This window comes from Zootoca vivipara, chromosome 7 (assembly GCF_965207765.1).
Source record: "Zootoca vivipara chromosome 7, rZooViv2.hap1.1, whole genome shotgun sequence".
Lineage (NCBI taxonomy): Eukaryota > Metazoa > Chordata > Lepidosauria > Squamata > Lacertidae > Zootoca > Zootoca vivipara.
Window position 1 is genome coordinate 15,496,439 of NC_142590.1, and position 23,238 is coordinate 15,519,676.

The 23,238-nt window shown below is 39.6% G+C and overlaps 1 protein-coding gene across 7 annotated transcripts in view; it reads left to right on the forward strand.

Moving 5' to 3' along the window:
• Positions 1-23,238, forward strand: part of NEK7 (NIMA related kinase 7) — an 83,934-nt gene that overhangs the window by 51,808 nt on the left and 8,888 nt on the right. For 4 of the 7 annotated variants that reach the window (XM_035121366.3, XM_035121369.3, XM_035121365.3 and 1 more), the window contains 4 exons: positions 3,126-3,234; positions 4,922-5,029; positions 8,101-8,195; positions 13,646-13,759. In XM_035121366.3, the coding sequence (XP_034977257.1) occupies positions 3,126-3,234; positions 4,922-5,029; positions 8,101-8,195; positions 13,646-13,759 (426 nt within the window). Of the gene's footprint in view, positions 1-3,125; positions 3,235-4,921; positions 5,030-8,100; positions 8,196-13,645; positions 13,760-16,091; positions 21,867-23,238 lie in introns of those variants that run through there. The other 3 variants (XM_088673746.1, XM_035121370.3, XM_088673747.1) reach the window with 1 other exon arrangement.

The window sequence follows — 23,238 nt, forward strand, 5'->3', positions numbered from 1 at the left end:
AACAGTTTTATTAAACTTAAAGTTCTGTGCCCACATACTCCATCTTTTTCCTTTCATCATTTCTTCTCTCATTCACCATAATGCAAAATGCCTGGTACTGGCTAAACCAGTACATCTGACCTGGGAAATTGGGGTTTAATCTCAGTAGAAGGGAGTACACAAGCACAATACTTGTTCTTAATCTAACAAACCATGGTTTATTAGATGGAGCTGATTATATATTGACAGAAACACAGTGAGTAAGTGGTTCCCAGGCCCCAGAATTGTTCTAGACAGGGTTGCACTCCCTCTGAAAGAAGAAGTATGCAGTATAGGGGTACCATCTTTGTCCATGGAGATAGAGGTAGCCTAGTCAACTCCGAACTTTCTGTGACAGGGATAGCTTGGCCACTGTGCCATATGTGTTGGCAACCCCATGCCGGGACAATTGTCATGTTCTTCTCTTGCTTCTCTATTCTGTGGCTTGGTGGTGATGAATAGGGATGAGGGATCTGCACTGGCAGCCTCTTGGCCAATGAGCCAGTTTTAAATTTATGCCACTTACATACAAAGCCTTAAATAACTCTGGATCAGGTTACCTGAAATACCTCCTCCTTCACTTCTCCAGGAAGGGAACTATGATCAGGTAATCAGTTTCAGCATGGCCTGATGAGTATTGGCTTGTGGTAACACGGAAGCAGCTTTCCCAACTGTTAGGGTCAGTGCTGGTGAAATATGAGGCTGTCTCAGTGTTGGCATTCTGCTAGCTCCTGAAGGCACACCTGTTTAGGCAAGCCCTCCCCTGAACTGAACTTCTGATTTTATTATTTTAACTTTAAGGGGGGAAAAAACTGTTTTAATTGCCAAGTCTTTAAGTGTTCATTTAATTGTATGTTTTAATTACAGATGTTTTAATGTTGTGGTTTGATTGTGGATTGATTAAAGGGAAGCTTTTAATGTTTGATGGTTTTCTGTATTTTAATATTTTGTTGGAAGCCGCCCAGAGTGGCTGGAGGAACCCGGCCAGATGGGCGGGATATAAATAATAAATTGTTGTTATTATTATTATTATTATTATTATTATTATTATTATTATTATTATTATTAGAAAGTGGTATGTAAATTAATAAACAATAAAATGGGGCCAGCAAATTGAAGGAACCACACTAGTAGCATCTGAACAGCAACACATTTCTGAATGAATTCGTGATTTCTGGATTTTAAATAAATGATGACTATATGGCTTCTTCGTCTTTGCACGAAACCTTATGTGGAATTGAGAGCTGATTAAAATATTAAGGGAAATTAGAGGTGAAACTCAGAAAATTAGAACATTGTCGAAAAGTGCATTTCTTTCAGTAATGCAACTTAAAAGCTGAAACCAATATATGAGATAGATACAAGACATGCAAAGCAAGATATGTCAAGCCTATTTTGTTGTAATTGTAATTATTTGTTGTTAGGCGGGTCAATTATAAATGGAATGTAATTAATGAAATGTAATAGCAATGTTTATTTTTGTATTATTGTAACTACTTGTTTTATTACTGTAGAATTTACAAAAGAAAGCATTTGTAAAAATTAAAAGAAAAATTAAAAATAGTAAGTTGCATTCCTGAAATAAATGCACTTTTTGACGATATTCTAATTTTCCGAGTTTCACCTGAATATGGTCTCTCTCTCTCTCTCCACCCCGCCCCCTGTGAACTTTAATGCTTCAGAATGAATGTGGTGATAAAATGTTAAGACTGCAGGTAAAAGGCTAGAGCATCAGGGCTATCCTAATACTATACCCCTTGTTTTGCAACGTTTTTGTTTTTGTTTTACACAGAGAAGCGTTTGAAAATATAACCTCCCACATAATGCTAAAATGTTACAGTCTAAAATATCAGTACCTTGTGCTTTTTTTATGTATCAATATGTTCACGGTTCCAAATAAATCAATACTACAGCCAGGTAAATATGTTTAGGCTCAGAGTGCCACACTCTGCAGAGTCTGCTATTCAGTGTTTAACTAATTTGGGGGCAGCGGAGGTGGGGGGCGCAGCTTCAGTACCTTGACAACAAGATTTTGTTACCTAAAGGACATATGTTGTCATTGTAGTTTGCATTCCATTTGTTTCAAATATTGGTTGACTCAGTTAGTACACAGCTGTTAATTTTCTTTTAAAGCCATTTTCTTTATCCCACTTAACCTTGTCCTGTCAAGGAAGAGGAAGATATCACATAAATAGGATAGATCAGTGGCAGACTTATGGGTGGCAGTTTTCTTCTCAGCTTGAACATAGGTCTGACAGCTGCCTTACACCTGCCAAGCTCGCAGGTCTTTAGAGTTGGCAGTGTAATAGTATCCTTAGCCAACAATAAAAGGAAAAACATGCAGTTGTTTTGCAGTCCTGGCATTACAGTTACTGAAATAAATCACACACAAATACCTGCCATTTTATTTCGTCAAATGACTGTTTCTAGACAGACCTAGAAACCATGCATGCTCCTTGGAGGAGGAGAAAGTTTTAAACAAACAATAGAAAATACTGTAATAAATTCATTGGGAGGCAGTTTGTGGATGAGTTTAATAATATAAACACGAGAACAAAGTTTCTGTGGTATAGCATTGTAGTCTGAAATGTGTTCCAATGAGCTGGTTCAGGCACCATGATAGGCATGAACTGCAGTATGCCTCTGGGTCTCCTTCAATGCCATGCTGGAGGTGGAGCATACAGTGGCTCTCTGTAGCTTGTTCCTGTTATGATAAACCATGGTTTACTGTGCTGCCAAAACTGGTCTAATGTAAAATCATATTCTAAAAGGGATAGGGGGCAGCCATTATCAAAAGCTCTACCTTCCAGCCCTGAAGCTGTAGGTTAAATTCAAATTCGAGGGTGTTCTCAATCAGACCCAAACCTGCCAAACTTTCATTAGGGTGCAAGCTGGGTTTATTCATATCTACTTATATTAAGTGTGGGTGGGTGTATCCAGTGGGGATTTTTGTTTCATCAGTTAAACATGACCCTTTGGTGGGTAGCAATATTTTGTTTAAAATCCTATCCTTTTAATAATTTTTAACCAAATTATTGCTTTGCAACATTGGGCTACTCACAAATCCGGCTTGGCCGTAGTTAATTTTATTGTTCTTATTTTTTAAGCATTTCAAGAAGCAGAAGAGACTGATTCCTGAAAGGACAGTTTGGAAGTACTTTGTTCAGCTCTGCAGTGCCTTGGAGCACATGCATTCACGACGTGTCATGCATCGAGGTAACTTAATTGCATTTAATCAAGCTAATGCTGTTCCAGTGTAGAGGTTGAAAAAAAAATATTTCCAATGTATGTGATTTTGTGTGAGTGTGCATATTACTGCAATAGCTTTTTACAAATTGTTCTTCCTCTTCAGGATAGGTAACTTGTTAAATATTGCTCAGTGCATAGAGTAGTAATCTTGGGTCCCTCCTTTAGTGAGAACACTTTAAAACATATTTGTGCTGGTACATTGGAGTGATGACTATATTATGGGTTAAAATGAACAACTTACAATTCATATGCATGCTATGTATATGCTGTAGATTCTTAAAATCATTTATTCATTTATTTTTGAAGACTTATTCTGCATCTTTTGATTATGCGCCTCTCAAAATAATTCAGGTAATAATAATAAAAACCAAACACACACACACACACACACACACACACACACACACACACACACTAGCCGCCTTTATCCCTCTGGCTGATGGATGGGGTCAGTGTGTGCTTCCCTTTGGCTCTGTGGTTGGAGGGTAATTGGCAGTAGGGAGCAGAGTGTTTTCCTAGCAGGGAAGGGGTAGTATGCTCTCTGCAGCTGCTTCCTTGTCTGGCTGATGGATGGGAGCAGACTGCCGCAGACTGGGAGGCAGGAAGTGCAACTGGTCAGGGCTACTTAGTGCCCTGGGAGGTGACAACAACAGAGTGCTTTCCTTCTGCTATCTGGTTCCAGGACAACAGTCTCCAGGTTTGTCAACCTTCTTAGATACACAGGATGAGGTCCATAATAACTACTGTAGTTATATCCGGAGTATACACAACTGAAATCAGTAAACACGGCTCTTGTTGATTTCAGTGGTTCTACTCTGAATATGAACAACATGGCCTAGCATCCATATACTTTTAATAAGACATGCTTAAAAGATGTTGTTAACCTGGGGGAGCTAAAACACATACACAACTTCCCTTTAAGTATAGGAGACTGGCCTACCACAAAGTTCCAAGGGGGAGGTATGATTTTTTTTCCCTGCCAAAAAACAATGGGGAATAAAAATAGTTAAAAACAACAACAACAACAACAACAACAACTGGGAAACTACTTTTCTCCTTGTCTGTATCAACCTTCAGAGACATGGGAGAGCATTTGAGAGACTAACTTATAGCACTATGATTATTAGTGCTTATTGAAATCTCATTGCATTCAGGGAAATCAGAGGACCATGGTTGGTTGTGGAAAGTTGTTTCCTGTACATTTGGACACCTCTTAAGATAATGTAGCCAAATTTTGCATGACAGTTCCTGAGTTCTAAGAGCAGGTTTTTCTATGCTACTTCCTATTGAAATCAGTGAGGCTTAAATTTAAAGCTCCTGTTTAAAACTTACCTTTAAAACATTTACATTTTGAGTTCAAGTTTGTTGAAGATGAAGTTGAAGGTAATGTTATGATGTTATTTTGTGTGTGTGTTTTTATGGATAAATGATGGTATAGAAATTTAATAAATTATAATGAAATAATAAAAAATAGCTAATAAAAATAAAAATTTAGCCTATGGGGATTGAGTATACATAATTGGTATTTTTAAATATTTTAAAGCAATACATATATGTTTAACTTTAAGCAAAATTAGATGAGCACTCACACACAAGTCACACACAAGTCATGGATATTCTACTGTCACCTGTTGAAATATTTTTCTTTCTACAGATATCAAGCCAGCGAATGTATTCATTACAGCTACAGGAGTAGTAAAACTTGGTGATCTTGGATTGGGAAGGTTTTTCAGCTCTAAAACCACGGCTGCTCATTCTTTAGGTCAGCGAGATTTCCTTGATTCTATAATGATGTATGTTCACACCAGTAAATGGCCCTCCCCGCCCCACATTAATTACTGGAAGGGTCCGCAAGAGGAAGTAGCCCTGCAGAGGATGACACTCATTTCAGGGACTGAAATCCTGGACCCTGTCATTCAAGTGAGGCATTCCCATGGAATCATAGTAGATGATGATGATGTGGTGGTTTTTCAGGTTTCTTGCAGCCACCGTGTAAACAGTTCCCATATGGAAGAGGTGGCTCATAACAACCTCAGGCCACAGCATCCCACAACTTTTGCATAGAGTCCTCTGGCTCGTGTGGGCCTCAAGAGGGAATCTCCTATTTTCTTTTAGATTGCATAGTAGCAATCTAAATTTGGAAATGCAACAGGCTGCTTCTTCCTTGCAGGTTACCCTACTTGAGTTTCGGACAGCGTTCCTTCTTTGCTTCCTTTTAGAGTGGTGGACTTCTCAGGGTGATAGACCTGTGGTGGAGTCCTCTTGATCATAGAGCAGAGAGTTTATGTCAGATACATTTTTCATTTTACCTCTAATTGGCTTTGGCCCATTGCAAAAGTCCAGCAGAAAAAGATAATAAGAACGGGCATTCAGAGCTATGTTCAAGGTCCGACTAGTACAGCAAAAAGCTCACAAGCAGGGCTTGATAGTGAAAGCTCTCCCCACTATTTATTGCCCATACCTGGTTATCAGAAGCATATTCTCCTCCAGATGCAAATATTTCATTTCTAGTTATTGTAGCTAACAACTATTGATAGACCTTTCCCCAGTGGATGTATTGAAGAGCTAGCATAACTTGCCTTTAAAGGGTACCCCTTTAAAGGGTACCCCTTTAAAGGGAGTTTATGCTAGTAGCCATCACAAGATCCATTCCTGTGGCAATGAGCTCCATGGTTAATTACACAGTGGATGGAGAAAGGTTTGCTTTTACTTTTACCTGGCATCACCCAGGTTTTGTATATGGCCTTCCCACACCCTCTGGTATTCAAAGAAGAGTGACAGAAAGCACATTTGAAAAAACCTAAGTTGTCTTTTTTTGTTAAACTTGCCTTGGTAGGATATATCAGCTCTTCCCCGCTTCCCCGCTTCCACCCCTTTTGTTGTGTGAAGTCAGAAGGTTCTTATTTAAATGCTTCAGTTTGTATTATAGTTAAAGTGTTAGAATAGGCTAAACTCTGCAGAATTCAAGCATTTGTTCTTCTTTCCCCCTGTCATCAATCTTTCACACTCATCTCAACCCCCTAATGTAACAGCAGGTTTCTGAGAACTACTGGTTAAAGGAACTTTTGCTTTTGGTAAACTACAAACCTCCAAGCCTTAGTGCTTGCAGCTGCCCCCTGTAGAGCCTGCAAATTCTTTCTCCACCAATTCCTCACCCTGTAAGCAGCAGATATGTAGCCTGTTACAAGCCAGATCTGCTATTAGTATTGTTATTGTGAAGCAATTCGTGTCATTGGAGGTTGTATCATAAAAACAGCAACAACTGTGACTTTATCAACAGATCAGTGTTGGGTGGTCTTTTCCAGCTCAAATCACTATCAAAAAAGTTACTTTTAAGAATGCTGCAGTTTTATCATGCTAAATTGCAGTGTCATTTAATTTTCTCAGTTTCTTTTTGACACAGCATCAGAACCTCCTGGAATATGAAAGCCCATAAAATGGCCCAGGGGCCTGTCTACACATTACAGTCTTTTTACACTGCTGCGTGTGGCAGCTCTTGCCACTTTATGAAGTGTTTGTATCAGCAAACAGATATAGCTGGGTTTTTTTTTCATCACACCAGATCATCCTGCTAGATGCTTTTAGCTTTTTGGGACAAGCAGCCCTGGAACACAAGTGAGGAGTTTCCGCATATGAGCAGCTTGTCATGTGGAAATGCAGGGTGGCTTAAAAGGAGATCTAAATCCATGCCCTGAAATGTAAACTAGCCCTATGTGCCAATATTGTTTTAGGATATAGTCCTGTATGTGCTTACTGGGGAGTAAGCCCCATTGAACTCTATGAGACTTACTTTTGAGAGGGCATGCATAGAATGGTACTGTTCATACGTTTTTAGGAAGTACCGGTATGTAAACAAACTTTTAAGGGGCCTAGAACCATGACTTCATTAAAACACACACACACACACACACACACACACACACACACACACACAGAGAGTGTTTAGTTATTCTTGGCGTTTTAGAACATTTATCCATAACCTATGAAACCTTTGAATTTCTAATCCGCTTTTGAGCTTTGCTGTTGTAGTCTTGTCTTAAGGCTCATCCATACTTCTGCTTGTCCCATGCCTAGAAAGTGGTTTTCTGACTGTCCTGTGCTTTCTAGCCACATGTCCAAGGCAATTTGCCTTTGTCCTGCCACTTTCCCCTGGAAAATCCAGTTGTCACTCTTCCTCTTACCATTCCTGTCAACATAGCTGCCAAGTTTTCCCTTTTCTCGCGAGGAAGCCTATTCAGCATAAGGGAGAATCCCTTAAAAAAAGGGATAACTTGGCAGCTATGCCTGTCAATACTTCAGTGCAATCCTATGTGTGTTTATTCAAAAGTAGGGTCCACTGTGTTCAGTGTGGCATACTCCCTTGTAAAAGTGTTTGATTGCAATTATTATTATTATTATTATTATTGTTATTATTATTATAGAAATGCCCCATACTTGAATGATAGAAAGCAGATGAATTGAAAAATACATCTGTTGTTCCAGCAGGGATGGGATACTGAAAAATATTCCAAGCAATTTGAAATTCATAACATTAATATTGATTTATATAAAGGTCTGAATTGCTAAATCACTTCCTGATAATTCTGCAAGTTTTATCTTCATTTTTAAAGACAGTTTATCATAGAAGTCGACTCTATAAAATAGGGCTAAGGTTGCCTGAAATGAGATAAGTTCATTTACAATATCCCTCTGTATTGTCTCATTGTATGTTTGTTAATAATTGTGCAATTATAATTTTTTCAACCAAAATATTGGCATGTATATTGCTTGAAAGGATTGTGATGAAGTTTTAAGTGTTCATTTTTAAAAATTATATTTCCATATTTGTTGCAGTGGGAACACCTTATTACATGTCTCCAGAGAGAATCCATGAAAATGGGTACAATTTCAAATCAGACATTTGGTCTCTAGGATGTCTCTTGTATGAGGTAATACTTTTTAAACTTGTACATCTTATTTATTGGTGAGTGATGTTTTCAAATGTATTTCTGTATCTGTCTTAAGATCTTGCTATTCATTTTTACGTCTATTAACCACTTGATGATAAAGTAGTATTAAGCGAAAGTGTAGAAACTTAACCTTTTGCTGCTGAACATGATAAAATTTACATAGATTTCTCAATCCTAAATGAATCTGTTGCAGAATTTTGACATAAATTTCAGCTCAGAATGGATCACCTCCTGAATTAGAAATGATCTATTCTTGGCACTGCATCCTTGGACTTGAACACATTCCATAGCATAGCTAGCTGCGAACAGGAACCTGTCCGCCATATCCAGTGAACACACGTAAGGTTGTAGTAGAACTAACACTGCTCATACTGTAGCAGCCAACTTTTTTAATCAGTGTAAAAAATTCTGCTAAAAACTGAACTTTTAAAATAATTGCATTCTCAAAAGTTGCTGATCATTTCTGGTTAAGATTGGTGGGTGCAATGGGAAACAGGGGTTCTTGTGCCTTTTAAGAGTTGCAGAAGGAGCTGTCAAAATGTTTGCAGCTGTTAAAGCCACAAAATTACTGTCAGATTAATCGATATATCTGGTAACCATACCTCCTAAAAGATAAGCAGGAAAATAACACTATGAGCAGGTATTCATTCAATCATTCACTCACTCATGCACATGATAATTACGGTGCCAACCTGTCCTGTGGCTTAATGCTAATTATACTGGAATCAACAAGATAACCAAGTTGAACCAAATCCTTCAGGACATGCACAGCTGCTCCTAAGGTTCTCCCACTGTGCTTTACAACTTCTACCCAAATGCTCTCCGGAGAGGCCCTCCCAGCTCAAAAGCATCCAGGTGAAGTAACAAACCACCTGCCTCCATGATTCAGCAGAACTCACTAAAGCTATCCATCAGGATAAACACCTGCTAATGCAGAATTGGGATTTTGTGAATTGTCTCTTTATATCCATGGCAAACATTTTGGTTTTCTTTGTAACCAACTCGGTGCCCCTTCTAACCATATAAACAATGGGTACCTCAAGTACCTTTTGAGATTTGAATTTTTCATACTGGGGCTTGGGTGTTTTCACATTAAAAAACAAACAAACAGTATTAGGCCCCTGCTCTTCATGGGGAACCACTTAATACTGATTCAGCAGCCCCCATAGAGAACCTAGTGGATGCTCAAAGAAATGGCATCCTCTGTGCAACTTACTGCCAGCTTACTCTGGTGTGATTCTTTTAGTAGAAAAAAATGTTAAGAGAATATATTGTGGACTCAGATATTTTTGATTTTAATTTCTGATCCAGAATGTGCCTCAATTTGTGAAATGGAAAGCAGTATGATTTGGTTTTGAATTCAAAAGTCTTTTTTGGCTGGGTAGAATGGAATTTAATGTAGATTTTAAAATATTTATCAAAATAATAAAATAAAAGCCTCATGGAAGAATTCCTTTAGAAATTTATATGGATCAGGATAGGGATTTTGTGAACCCCTGTTTTCTCTTATGCTTCCTGTTATAAAATTATGACCTTTAATGAAATTAACAACTGCAGTTTGTCAGTACATTCATTTTTTTTTCATTTATCATTGCAGTGTTTATTGTTTTGTTTTGTTTTACTGCAGATAGTTAGGATATAATTAATGAGGTCATGTTATGAAGGATGGCAATAGGTTGATAATAAGCTTCAGGTTTTAGTGAAATCACTCCTCAAATTTGCTGATTTAGCAAGAGGATCAAGGGGGTCCCTTGCTACGTAGGAGAATAAATACAGATGTTGTGCTGGTATACAAACAGGTGCAAATGTTAAGATCCATGATCATAAGATCTGTTCTTTCTTCCCTTAAAAATCAATCCACAGTCCAATTTTATTTGGCTATCAACAGATTTTTCTCACTTGAAATTCATTCAGCTGTTGATCTTGTTGAATGGAATAATCCAGTGCTTCCAATTATTTGTAATATAGTTGCTATTTGTAATAATTATTTGTAATAAGAATGGCTAACCCACAAAACAGTTAATCCAGAGCAGTTTAATTTTAGCCAGTTTACTTCTATTGCCATCAATGGGGCTGATAAAGTATGAATATTTCAGTTCAACAATTCTCTGAAATTGAATTTCTTTTTACCTGTCTAACATAAAATGCCCTTTAAAATGCTTTAATTACTTCCATGTTTGGTGCATTTGTTCATGTTTATCTTCAGATTAAAGATAGGGAAACTGTTCATGAAATCTCCATAAAGATCCAAGTAACTATGTTTCATTAGTTAATTTGTGGCATTTGATTGGATTTCCAGCTAAACCTAATGTTTGGTTTATTTTCTGTTTCTGGCTGCTGTATGGTGGATCATTTACAGTTTAATAACAATTACTGACTTTCCTTATTATGAAGATTTTTTTCTTCCAAGGTTCATTTTACAATAGGAAAATTATACTTTCAAATATGCCTGAGATACCAAAAAAATAATAATTAAATAACCACCCCAAAACATACACTAATCACTGTGGTTTTAATTGATATGCAACAAAGTAGACTTTACTAATTAAAATCAAGATGCCATGCTTTTGCTACATGGACCTTTACATGGAAAAGTAGGTTTTACACATTTCCTTTATTGTTCAGTGCAGCAATTGCATCCTTACAGGGTCGTAGGTTGGTGGCTTACAGATCCCCCCCCCCAAAAAAAAAGAGTGGGAGAGAGAGAGAGCGCACGTTGCCACCAGCCCTGAAGACAGACAGTGGGCTTTCGTCCCTCAGACACCCCCAGAATACTAATCAGGAAAGTCAGACCCTGGAGGTCAGGGAGCAAGTCAATCATTCTAGCGATCGTCTCAGTGTGGAGGATCAAATTAGCCTGAAAAATTCAGCTGCTGGGAGGAGAGGGCGAGCAGCTGTCAGGGGCAGCAGCGAGATGCACTAATGAACCAGATGAATAGTGCAAAAGCTTGAAAATAAAAACAGGACAGTTGACATTTTTCATCTGTCAAAGCAGGAGATGCATGAAAATATAGTATTCCTGTTTTAACTCCTTAGGGGACATTCAGCTTTTCTTTCTTTCTCCCCCCCCCTTTTTTTAACACTGCAGCATTCAAACAAGAGTACTTTTTAATGAACTCCTAGCGTACCAACACACAGGATCTCTGCATTTATTTTGAATTTTCTGCATTTCATGCAGGTTCTGTTGTTGGAATTCCTGGGTTTTTTTTTTGTTGCGCATAAAGGGGGCAAAAAACGCTGCACAAATTACCTTGTTTCAAGATTTAATATTATGGGGCTGGTACGGTTTGCAAACCGCTTTTCTTGAAAGCCTTAATCCCTTTGCTCTTAGGGGTTTTAAAAAGAGAATACAATATTTATGGTATCCAATTAGTGCACACACAGCTGTGATGGATTTTGAGATCCTTGCTGTAAAATCGTTGCATTCATGTCCATTTTGGAAGATTCCTTCCCAAAGTCTCCTTTATCAATAATACCGCAGCTAAAATTTTGTAGCTTTCTTTTGGTTGCGAAGGAGTTAAATGTTCTATCTGGAAGACCACAAGACAGATGAGAGCCATTTTCAGCTTGTCCTGTCCCTGCTGAAGCTCACTGAGTAGCACAGCATGGACTAGCGTGTTTCACACACACTCTGCCTGTCTGGGGAATGTACACATTGTCCTTCCAAAATCAAACTTATTAGCACATGTAGAAAAGGGTGACTGACTTTGGGGCAGCATCGCACTCGAAGCAGTGCTCACACTGCTGCGGTTCAGAGATTTAAAGCATTTGGAAGGCAGTACGAATATTTTTTTAAAATAAAAAAAAAACCCTGTAAAGTTAGTAATCCCACCACAGTATTTATTTGCCTTTGTAAAGTCGGGCTATCTTCAAATAAACATTAGGTGCACTAATGATATTTTAAAGTTCTTAATTTAAAGGTTCCTTGCCAAAAGATAATGTTAAATTTCTTAAGTGTACATGAAACCACAATTATGCCTGCAACATAGCATGCTTGTGAGGATTAGTATTCATATTAAATCAAGTGTTGATGCATGTATCAACTTGCATTTGTGCTTCCAGCATATGTGTTTTGGGTTTGTACAGATGCTTCAGTTCTGCACCAAACTGCATCCTGCTGGAACCAGTTTTAAATAGACAATTGCTTACTTACCTTAAATTTAGAAATTACATTTTAAAGAACTAAGCAGATAGTAAAATGGCAAATTTAAAAAAGCCAAATGGTAGCAAAGAGAGTAGTATATGCATAAAAAGCAAAAGGGTTAAAGTTTCTGAAACCAGCCAAAAGATTAGACTCAGGATAGATTTTAGCATTATCCTCACAATCACCAGGGACTGTATCCTTTGGGCAATGGCCACAGTTAGTAAGGCATCTACTTTGCATGCAAATGGTCTCAGATTAAGCCCTTAGCATAACCAGGTATGGATGGGGAAGTCTATTGTCTGAAATTCTGAAGGGCTGCTACCTGTCAGTGTAGACAACATTCAGTTAGATGGACCAGCAGCCTGATGTAGTATAAGGCAGCTTCCTTTCCAGATTGATGAGTTGTCCAGGATCTACAAAAGCAATTGGGAGTTCAAGCAAAACATGGATGACTCAGCTTATTTCAGTGTGGTCTTACTCACCCATGGTGGTGTCCTCTGTGAACTGGAACTTGCACAAAGTGCCCAAACAGAAGGTGGGCTCCAAATGGAAATAAATAGTTTACAAAAGTACTTTATGGCTTTGTAGACCATGCAGCAATATTTCATTCTTTAAAGCATAGATGATCATTTAGGAGGAATATGGTTAGGATCTGAAGAACAATTTAGCTGCACTCATGGGGGTTACAGTGGGATCCCCCAGTGGGATTTTGAACATTTTTCAGCCATCATGCCATATCAGAAATTGGTTTTGAAAACCCTATCTGTTTCAGAATTAGTTTTCCTTTTCCCGTGGTGGGTGGGTGGGGAGGGCAATGTGCTATTTGAGAAACGCAAGCCTAGGGCAGAACTTGTTGCACAGTTCTTTTAGATTCTGAACAGAATTCTCATTTATAGTTGTTTAAAATTAGATCTTTATTTGTATGGGGAGTCCTACAAAGTCAGCATTGGTGAATAATAATCTGGTTTCAGAAAGGTATGTCAGTTAAATATATAAACAGACTGTAACATTACAGAAACTTGCTTCACTTGCATTAGGCACATACCCTTCAAAAAACAAATGAAAAACAAATATCATGAAATTAAGGGCAGTGAAGAATTCACAAGAAGTTGACGTAACATGTTTTCCATTTAAAAATTAACCTGGACCTTTCGAAACAAAAAGTAGTTCCTTGAAAATATACTTATGTGAAATAATACTCCTCTTAATCGCACACAAAAAATTAAAATTAAAAATTGCCCAAAAAAATTCAAGATACATTTTATTTTGTTTTAATTCCATACAGATGGCTGCACTGCAGAGTCCATTCTATGGTGACAAAATGAACCTGTATTCCTTATGTAAAAAGATTGAACAATGTGACTATCCACCTCTTCCATCAGATCACTACTCAGAAGAAGTAAGTAGCATCATTCTCTGTGGTATATTTGAAAGTAGAGGTATGAGTAAAGGTAAAGGTAAAGGTGCTCCTGACCACCAGGTCCAGTCGTGTCCAACTCAGAGGTTGCGGCGCTCATCTCGCTCTATAGGCCGAGGGAGCCGGCGTTTGTCCGCAGACAGCTTCTGGGTCATGTGGCCAGCATGACAAAGCTGCTTCTGGTGAACCAGAGCAGTGCACGGAAACGCCATTTACCTTCCCGCCGGAGCGGTCCCTATTTATCTACTTGCACTTTGATGTGCTTTCGAACAGCTAGGTGGGCAGGAGCTGGGACCAAGCAATGGGAGCTCACCCCATTGCAGGGATTCGAACCGCCGACCTTCTGATCAGCAAGCCCTAGACTCTGTGGTTTAACCCACAGCGCCACCTGGGTCCCTAGAGGTATGAGTACTTGATGAATATTGAATAGTGCCTTTAAAAAAACCCCACAAGTTTCCATCTTATACTGGGATCTGGGTATGTTCTTGCACGAGCATAGCTTTTGCATGAGAATGTCTTCATGACCTTGTTTGTATTGTGGGCTCAACAGTGTGCCAGTTTTTTTCCTTGATCCCTGAATATGCTTCCTCAAGAGAATGGTGTGCTTTCAACATTGTGGCAGGTTTGAAGCTGAAATTTTCACATGCAGAAGAGTCGAAGGAGATGGCTGTAAGGCAATACATAATACTTTAGAGTGGTCCTGTCTCCTTCTGCTAATACAAGAGATTAAAATTTGAATGATGCTGTGTAGGAGAAACTACTCACAGTGGATGCAGAAAACCCAAACCCTTAATCCCATCTGTTTAGGTTGGCTACAAATGAACAGCAGGGTTTTCTTTTATTCACCTGTATGGGAGCATTGGTATTATCTTGTGCTAGCAAGAGCCTTCTGAATTAATCTTCTTTTGGTGTTCTCATGAGAACTAATCACCCTTCTGATAACTTCATGGAGGAATAAGGCTCCCCACCAGTTCACCTGCCAATATATGGTCCAAAGTTAATTAGGCATTCTCATGTCATATGCATGTTTCCCCTGAACCACATAAAGGATGCATGTATTCATTATTGTAGGAATAATACCTGCATAGGTTTAGTCCCCATGCATGGATTACCCTAAAGCGATATAGATTTAGGGCACAATGTGAGTTTCTCATTCCTGACCAAAACTTTCCCGTCAAGGAAAGTCAAGGAGCTTAAGCTCGGAGCTCAGGTCCCTTTACCAAGAGAAGGTACTGGGCATGGAATGGGAACCCTGTATATCCCTTCCATTCTCTGTGGCAGAATGTGTACACATCTTTGTATACCTGTAGAAAACAGGGTTCCAGTGTGTGGTATAGAGGCTTCTCTGCATCTTCAATCTATGCCATTGCAGGAGAGGACCATGAACTGAGAGTCAAGGATTAAGGCCATATTGCTGTTCCCACAGTGGTGAACTTGTGCTACTGATAATTCATTTTGATTTAGATGGTGAGGATTGCAAAATACTGATTAGCAGCAAAAGCATATGTAAAGCTTTCTTGCTAACTAGTGCAAGAAGACACATGAAGAACATAGGTTTCTTCAGTATATGAAAAAGTGTGTGTATGATTGTGTGTGTGTAATTCTTTTATCTTGTAATGAAATATTCTCAAAGTTTGAACTAGGTGAGATAATAGCAGCTGCAAGCCAACAAAGAGGCTACAATAACTTATTCTAGTTCAGTGTACATGAATTAAAGATTATGTTGAAATGCACATAAATGTCCTCTCTGAAATATGTTTTGTAAGTATTAAAGCTTTGCGCTGCTTACAGAATGGGGAGTAACTTGTAATTCAAAACCTTGAATCCTCTTGCTTTCAAGATTTTGATTATTAATAAAAGATTGCAGTCCAGGAATTTTTGGTCTTTTAAACATTCTTTGTCATATATAGTGTGACAATTTGTATTTTTATTATAGTGATAATTGGAACACAGAGCGGTTTTTTTGTTGCGTTTTTAGAAAGATGATTAGAATTACTTTTTGAGGTGGAGATTTACCATCCATTAATTTGTGAAACCTTTCCTTAATGTAGTCTTCCCAATTAGCTCTTTTTTCCAGTGGCCATTTTTAATTATTACGTTTTTGTGGAATATAAATATGGCACTTCATATAGGCAACTTCAGAACCGGAGGCCTAGAAATACAGTAGGGTGTGAACAATAATGCAAAATGATAGCAAGAATGTCAGGGGCCGTTCTTTGTTGTGTCATTCATGCTGTCTTCCTTTTTCCACGAAGCGCATGAATATTTCACGTATCTGCATCCTCATCCTCTATTCTTCTTGACTAATTTTCAGACTGTCTGAATTTGCATTTCACATGGTAGCTGATTAGGAGATGCCGAGTGCAGCAGTGAAGCCTCAGCAGGCGGTTGCCATGGTGACCTTCAGCAGGATTTTAATGATGATGCCACTAGTGGTTCGTTGAAGTCGGCCTGCCTGGAGGGCTACTTCACTGCAGCTAAGTGTGAAGTTGGATATATGGATTCTCAGCCAAGGGGCAAATATCAAAGTCCGGCTCTGATAGAAGGTCTTGGTACTGTGAAAGAGAAATGAGATTCCACCTTTTTTATTATTATTAACTTAGTTTGCATAGTTCTAGGTTAGGAAGGGGTGGGTGGAATCACACACGCACACGCACACACACGCACACACAAACAAACAAACGTATATTTTCCCCATGAACAAACGGAGATTTACATTAACACCCTTTTTAAAAAATCATTTATCCATCCAACAGCACTAAAGAGAGCAAATTGTGCTGTTAAATAATTTCTTAAGAAAAGAAGTGGCCTTCAGAACAGAAGGTGTTGCTTTGAACCAACTGTCCCTTAAAAATCATATGTGGTATGAATTTTTTTTATGACATATCTTTTAAGATTTTTCTCTCTGCCTCTAATACTATAGTTTTAATTGTGAAAGTCTTGTATAGAACTTAAAACTGCAGAGGAGGAAATAGGCTAAAGTGTGTCTGTCAGACTGCAGCAGCATCCTAAAGACTTCTCGAAAATTTAGACTTCAAACCCGTTATCCAGGTTGAAAAGTGCACTTGGCTGAGCTGCTGAGTTCAGGGATCACTGAACAACGAAATCCGCTTGAATTTTTTATGTGAATAAATTTTATGAAGGAATAAAATTACTTTGCATCAGCTTCTGTCTGCTTTCACGGAAGAACATTTAAAAAAGAAATAAACCCCTTAACCACAAAATAGTACTCTTAAGATCAGTTTCTAAAACATATATACTTTCTTTCTTTCTTTTTGGCAGTGAAATCATCAATTGCTTTTGTTTTTCCTGGGCATCTGGATCTGATGTGTGTGCTTGTGATTAATACAAACCCTTTTGGTATACTAGCACCCTTCTTCAAATGCCATGACAGTGCACACTGTTTGCATACTCAGTTGTGGCAATGCTACCTCCTTCCTTCTCTGAACTCCTTCCTACCAAACGTTCTGCTGGTTCTGTAAACCCATCATGCTGACAACTACTTTTTATTTTATTTTTAAGTGGTTGGAATGTTCCTAGGCCTTCCATAACACCACAGCTGCTGAATCAAAAGGATGGAGAGGTCTCATTTCAGTATACTGAAGCTTATCTAATTGGCACAAAGGTTTCAAAATCTGCAAATTGATTTTTGATTGTGTTCGTTCATTGCTTTCATTGAATTTATTGGGGGGGGACATATTGGGGGGGAAACCCAGTATTTTCTTACAAATCAATGTGTTTTGAGCACTAATTTGAAACATCCCTTTTCTACAATTCTAGTAAGGCATATTCCAAAGCTAGCTTTGACTGCAACAAATAAATATATAGATACAATGAAAAAACCCAACCCTAGATACTAATGAGAATTCCACTCACAGAAGACTCTGCCAGGGTTGCCTTTGGGACCCTTTCCTTTTTATTTTCTCTATCAATGATGTGGAAGAATTTGATGGCGGTGGGATAGTTTTACCCAAAGTTTACAGTTCTCTTTTATGTTGTGCTGTTCTTATTTTATCCTTTACATTGACCACGTGGCTTTTGCAGTGTGGACCTTGGCAGGTGCATTTAAGTTCCTTTGGACAGTGGTTCCCAATTAGCTAATTACTGAGAATCCCAATTTTTTAAAAGTCAAGCCATGAACCCCCTACTTTTGAAACAATTGATAACTATGGTAGTTACAGTAGTTTATTCTGTGAACCGCCCTGAGATTCCTGGGTATAGGGCGGCATATAAATTTAATTAATTAATAATACCTCTGCAAAGCAATTTTTGGAACAAAATATGGGGTAGCCCCTAGTAAGCAAAGGATTTTAGGTATACTAAAAAAACAGACTTGGGTTGAGCGATATCTGGTTTTCAACATTGTGATATATCGGCAGCTGAACATCATGATATTCTGGTATATCACAATGTCTGAAATTGGAGATTGGGGATGAGGGAAGGAACAGTCACGGAGATCAGGTGGGTGGGTTTGAGTGAGAGGGGTGCATCAAGTCGCTGTCAGCAGGGCAGTCAGTGAAGATGCTGCTGCTGCTTTCCCGCTGACTGAGAAAATCTGCTCCGCCTCAGTGCCAGGGGAAGGTAGTGCCCGGTGTCTTGAAGTGAGGGCAATCAGCTGTCCTGTTTTCCCTCAGCATGAGGGAAGGCAGCTTAGATCATCATGCGATATCGGCGGTGCCTTGAAATTGCTCTCCTTCACGTGAGGAGCAATATATTGATTGCTGCATATTGTCAAAATTGTTATCATGGTGTGATTTCAAAACCAATTTTGGCCCAATATATTAAAAAAACCACACAGTGCTAAAACAGACCATAAAACCTTTGATATTACCATGGAAAAATGACAAAAATTAGCTTGGAGGGAGGGAAAGGATGAGGCTGTAGACTCCCTGAGTGCATTCCGCGGATGCCCAGGGGTCGCCTGACCCCTAATTGGGAAGCATTGCCTTAGGACATTGTTGGAGTTCTGCAAAACAGAACACTAGGTTGTTAATGCACAGAAGATAAAAGCTGGTTCTCTCATACATGCATTGATGATAAGCGATGACCTGCATGTGTGAATGAGCAATCGCAGATTAATTGCCTCACAGTGGTCTTTTTGTTTCATTCGTTTATACATTTCATTGGAGACCTTCACATGTTCAGCTAAGTTTTGCACAATCAAATGACAGATGGCAAATCTAGTAATGTACCTGCCAACCAATCAATTGCTAATGATGCTCTTTAGGAGATGGAAAACATTATACATGTGTGTCCCTAGAGCGGGGTCCCAAAATGAAACTGACCTACATTTTCCCTCACCACTGTTTGGAACAAGCATGGCTAGTTATCAAAAGCTAAGAGTCACCTGTGTGCTTAACAAAAGTACTCAGTATGTTCAACCTCCCCCCCCCCCATTCCATAAAGGAGAAGGGACATGCAAAGCAGGCATTTGTGTGATTAGGCATTGACTCTGCTCAGGTGAGATTTAGCTGCATATTGGAGAAACTTCAGGAGGCGGGAGGTGATCTTGCTTGAACACACAAAACCCTGTTAAATCAGACTAAAGGTTTATCTTGTCCAGATTCCTGTTTTCCATAGTGGCCAACCAGCTTATTTATGGTGGATACAAATCCTTTCAAGGAGAGACCTGCAGAAAACCTTTAAAGCTACAATAAATACAGTTAATGTAATACACCAGCTCCTCAAACACTATAAAACACACCAGGATAAAACCAGCAGAAATCATCCATAAAAGGTCTTGGGGGCATAATGGAGCTCCCAAGAGAGAGAGATATCCCCAACATCTCTCCCCGCCAACCAAATAACAACATTAAGATCGAAGCAACATTAAGATGAAAGTCCACAAGCAACATCCCTTTCCAGATATTGCAGACCAAGAACTGGTACCATTCTGGCTATCAGCACATTTTGTGGTAATGCGTTCCATAAATCATTTGCTCTTTAAGGAAGCACTTCCTTTCATCCCTTCTGAACTTGCTGCTATTTGATTTCATTAGATGGTGCAGAGTTTTAATATTATCAGAGAAAGAGAGAGAGAACTTTTTTCTCTATGTATGTTTCGTAAACCATGCATAATTTTAGATACTTCTGTCATGCTTTCCCCATTACTTTCCTTTCCCCCCTAACTTAAAAAGGCCCAGACATTGTACCATTTCCTTGAAGGGAAGATGCTTCAGCCCACTGATGATATTGGTTAAGCATTTTTGGACCTTTTCCAGCTCTACAGTGTCACTTTTAGAGATGGGGCAACCAGAACTGTGCACACTACTGTGCAGCAGAAGTATGGCCGTTCCACAGATTTGCATTGGGCTATTGCACTACTGGTAGTTTTCCCAGTTGCTTTCTCAATTACTTCTGGCATTGAATTTGCTTTTTTGCCATTGGCCCTTATAAGTATGTGACTATTGGCTCAGTCTTCAATGCAAAACATTTTTTCCCTTATGAAGTATGTAGCCAAACACCTGTTAACTTCAGATCAAGACATTTATCCTATCAAAAACCAGATGATCAGAGCCTTGTAACATTAGCTGCCGATCTTACGCTTGTACTGGTGAGAATATAAGTAGACAAACTTCTTATGCCCAGCAATATTCTGTTTTTGTATTGGTTCAAAGTTCAGTAGGCTTCTAATGAAGATACATGATGCCCCCCCTCCCAAACAACAACAACAACAAGAAGTGGATGGACATGGTTTTCTTAAGAACTTTTGAATTACTATTCTGAATGTCAGGTTGGTTCTTTTCCAGGCAAAGTCTCTAATTTTATTCAGAATCACAATATCATAACTCACAAATCCCTACAGAAGTTGTTCCTCTCCCCATCCTGGGTGGACATAATAGCCTCCAAAGCCCAGATTCATTCAAAGAAATCCGCCTTATTTCTCTCTCTCTCTCTCTTTCTCTCTCTCTCTCTCTCTCTCTCTCTCTCTCTCTCTCTCTCTCTCTCTCTGTGTGTGTGTGTGTGTGTGGCACATCTTAGTGATAAAACACATCTGTGGGTTCCATTCTGTCATGAATGGCAATGTCTTCAGTCTTAGACCTTAGAGGGCCACTGTCACATGGAATAGAAAGTTTGGGGCTGGATGGCCAATAGTCTAACCCATGCATCCCCAAACTTCGGCCCCCCAGATGTTTTGGACTACAATTCCCATCATCCCTGACCACTGGTCCTGTTAGCTAGGGATCATGGAGGGCCGCAGTTTGGGGGTGCCTGGTCTAACCTAACATGAGGCAGCTTCATATATTAGAATGCTTAAAAGTTGTGTGTGGGGGTGTTAGGGACTGGGCAGAGGAGGAATGGTGGAGACCACCTCCCCAGCTTGACTCTTCCAGAGAAGAAGACATCACAACAGGGGTTTGAGGGAGGTCACAGCTCAGAGGAAGATGAGGGGAAATGTTGGGAAATAATGGGAAAGGAGGAGGAGGCAGAGCCGGAGCAACTGGCTGACATGTTACCACTAGAAAGCATTCCAGACCCACCATCTCCCAGAAACTGGCGAGCCTTAAAAGTAGGAGAGCAAAGAGCTCGAAGACAGATGGCCCTAAGCGGCAACCGTCAAGGGGGTGGTGCTGTTGACGAAAAAGGAAGTGAGAGAAAAGGGCCATGGAGATTTACCATTATTCCAAAAGGCTACATTCCCAATCCTCTCTCTGTAAATATTGAATACAGAGCAGATGGCAAGGATTTTTACTTGTCTTATCCGTTCCTGGCAACCTGCCGTGGGGGTTGGTTCCTCTGCTGCCTGACGGGGAGGGTGAAACCAGACCCTTAGTAGCATCTTTTTAAGGAGTAATACATTGTTGTTGTTGTTGTTTAGTCGTTTAGTCGTGTCCGACTCTTCGTGACCCCATGGACCATAGCACGCCAGGCACTCCTGTCTTGCACTGCCTCCCGCAGTTTGGTCAAACTCATGTTCGTAGCTTCGAGAACACTGTCCAACCATCTTGTCCTCTGTCGTCCCCTTCTCCTAGTGCCCTCAATCTTTCCCAACATCAGGGTCTTTTCCAAGGATTCTTCTCTTCTCATGAGGTGGCCAAAGTATTGGAGCCTCAGCTTCACGATCTGTCCTTCCAGGGAGCACTCAGGGCTGATTTCCTTAAGAATGGATAGGTTTGATCTTCTAGCAGTCCATGGGACTCTCAAGAGTCTCCTCCAGCACCATAATTCAAAAGCATCAATTCTTCGACGATCAGCCTTCTTTATGGTCCAGCTCTCACTTCCATACATCACTACTGGAAAAACCATAGCTTTAACTATACGGACCTTTGTCGGCAAAGTGATGTCTCTGCTTTTTAAGATGCTGTCTAGGTTTGTCATTGCTTTTCTCCCAAGAAGCAGGCGTCTTTTAATTTCGTGACTGCTGTCACCATCTGCAGTGATCAAGGAGCCCAAGAAAGTAAAATCTCTCACTGCCTCCATTTCTTCCCCTTCTATTTGCCAGGAGGTGATGGGACCAGAGGCCATGATCTTGGTTTTTTTGATGTTGAGCTTCAGACCATATTTTGCGCTCTCCTCTTTCACCCTCATTAAAAGGTTCTTTAATTCCTCCTCGCTTTCTGCCATCAAGGTTGTGTCATCTGCATATCTGAGGTTGTTGATATTTCTTCCGGCAATCTTAATTCCGGCTTGGGATTCATCTAGTCCGGCCTTTCGCATGATGAATTCTGCATATAAGTTAAATAAGCAGGGAGACAATATACAACCTTGTCGTACTCCTTTCCCAATTTTGAACCAATCAGTTGTTCCATATCCAGTTCTAACTGTAGCTTCTTGTCCCACATAGAGATTTCTCAGGAGACAGATGAGGTGATCAGGCACTCCCATTTCTTTAAGAACTTGCCATAGTTTGCTGTGGTCGACACAGTCAAAGGCTTTGGCATAGTCAATGAAGCAGAAGTAGACGTTTTTCTGGAACTCTCTAGCTTTCTCCATAATCCAGCGCATGTTTGCTATTTGGTCTCTGGTTCCTCTGCCCTTTCGAAATCCAGCTTGCACTTCTGGGAGTTCTCGGTCCACATACTGCCTAAGCCTGCCTTGTAGAATTTTAAGCATAACCTTGCTAGCGTGTGAAATGAGCGCAATTGTGCGGTAGTTGGAGCATTCTTTGGCACTGCCCTTCTTTGGAATTGGGATGTAGACTGATCTTCTCCAATCCTCTGGCCATTGCTGAGTTTTCCAAACTTGCTGGCATATTGGGTGTAGCACCTTAACAGCATCATCTTTTAAAATTTTAAATAGTTCAGCTGGAATATCATCACTTCCACTGGCCTTGTTATTAGCAATGCTTTCTAAGGCCCATTTGACTTCACTCTCCAAGATGTCTGGCTCAAGGTCAGCAACCACACTACCTGGGGTGTATGAGACCTCCATATCTTTCTGGTATAATTCCTCTGTGTATTCTTGCCACCTCTTCTTGATGTCTTCTGCTTCTGTTAGGTCCTTACCACTTTTGTCCTTGA